Source organism: Pterocles gutturalis, unplaced genomic scaffold (genome assembly GCF_000699245.1).
Source record: "Pterocles gutturalis isolate BGI_N339 unplaced genomic scaffold, ASM69924v1 scaffold26310, whole genome shotgun sequence".
NCBI lineage: Eukaryota > Metazoa > Chordata > Aves > Pterocliformes > Pteroclidae > Pterocles > Pterocles gutturalis.
In genome coordinates, this window is record NW_010141600.1 from 1,090 (window position 1) to 1,918 (window position 829).

An 829-nucleotide genomic window follows, 5' to 3' on the forward strand; every position below is an offset into this window, starting at 1 on the left:
GGCCGATCATGCTCAGCGGCTCATCGCCAGCGCTGGGTTTGCACCTGGTCCTGCGCGCGTCGGGGCTGGTCGTTTGCTCCCGAGGGTTTGGGGGGGAACCCACGGGCAGCCCTGGGACCCCTGCGAGCTCCAGCAGTGCAGCCACGTTTTTGCAGCGGGTCCGTGCAGAAGGGAGCCCTGCCCCGGTCCCTTGCAAAGCTCAGGAGCTCGGCACCCCCTTGGCAGCTAGAAATGCTGATTTAAACCCATCTGGAGAGGTTGAGCCGGAGAAAAGACTTGGAAGAAAGTGGTCCTGAGAAATTGGGATAAAGCAACAAAGCTGCTTGCAGCTCAAGGGATGTCACCGCTGGCTGTCCCCTTCTCCCCGCAGGTGGAACAACTGCAAACAGAACAAGCAAGGGGCCAACAACCGCCCGGTGAACCAGACGCCTTCGCCGGAGGGGGAGAAGCTGCACAGCGACAGCGGCATCTCGGTGGACAGCCAGAGCCTGCACGACCAGCAGCCGCCCAGCCAGAGCACCCAGGGGCCAGGTAGGGTGAGCCGGGGGCTGCAGGGTGGGCGAGGGCACCCTGGGGATGGGCTTAACACCATTTCATCCTCCCCAGCGCCCAAGGGAGATGGGAATCTCTATTCCAACCTGCCGGCCAGCAAGCAGGAGGAGGTGGAGAAGCTGCTGGGCAGCTCGGCGGAGGAGACGTGGAGGCAACTGGCCGGGGAGTTGGGCTACAAAGAGGATCTCATAGACTCCTTCACCCGGGAGGAATCGCCCGCCCGGGCGCTCCTGGCCGACTGGTCCTCCAAGGAGACGGCCACCCTCGACACCCTGCT

General features: G+C 63.8%; 1 protein-coding gene across 1 annotated transcript in view; it reads left to right on the forward strand.

Moving 5' to 3' along the window:
• LOC104469543 (tumor necrosis factor receptor superfamily member 16-like) overlaps positions 1-826 on the forward strand; it is a gene marked incomplete at both ends in the record, with an annotated part of 1,333 nt that extends 507 nt beyond the window's left edge. Inside the window, 2 exon segments of the mRNA XM_010084089.1 lie at positions 371-531; positions 607-826. Coding sequence (XP_010082391.1) covers positions 371-531; positions 607-826 — 381 coding nt within the window.
• Between the last annotated feature and the right edge of the window lie 3 nt (positions 827-829).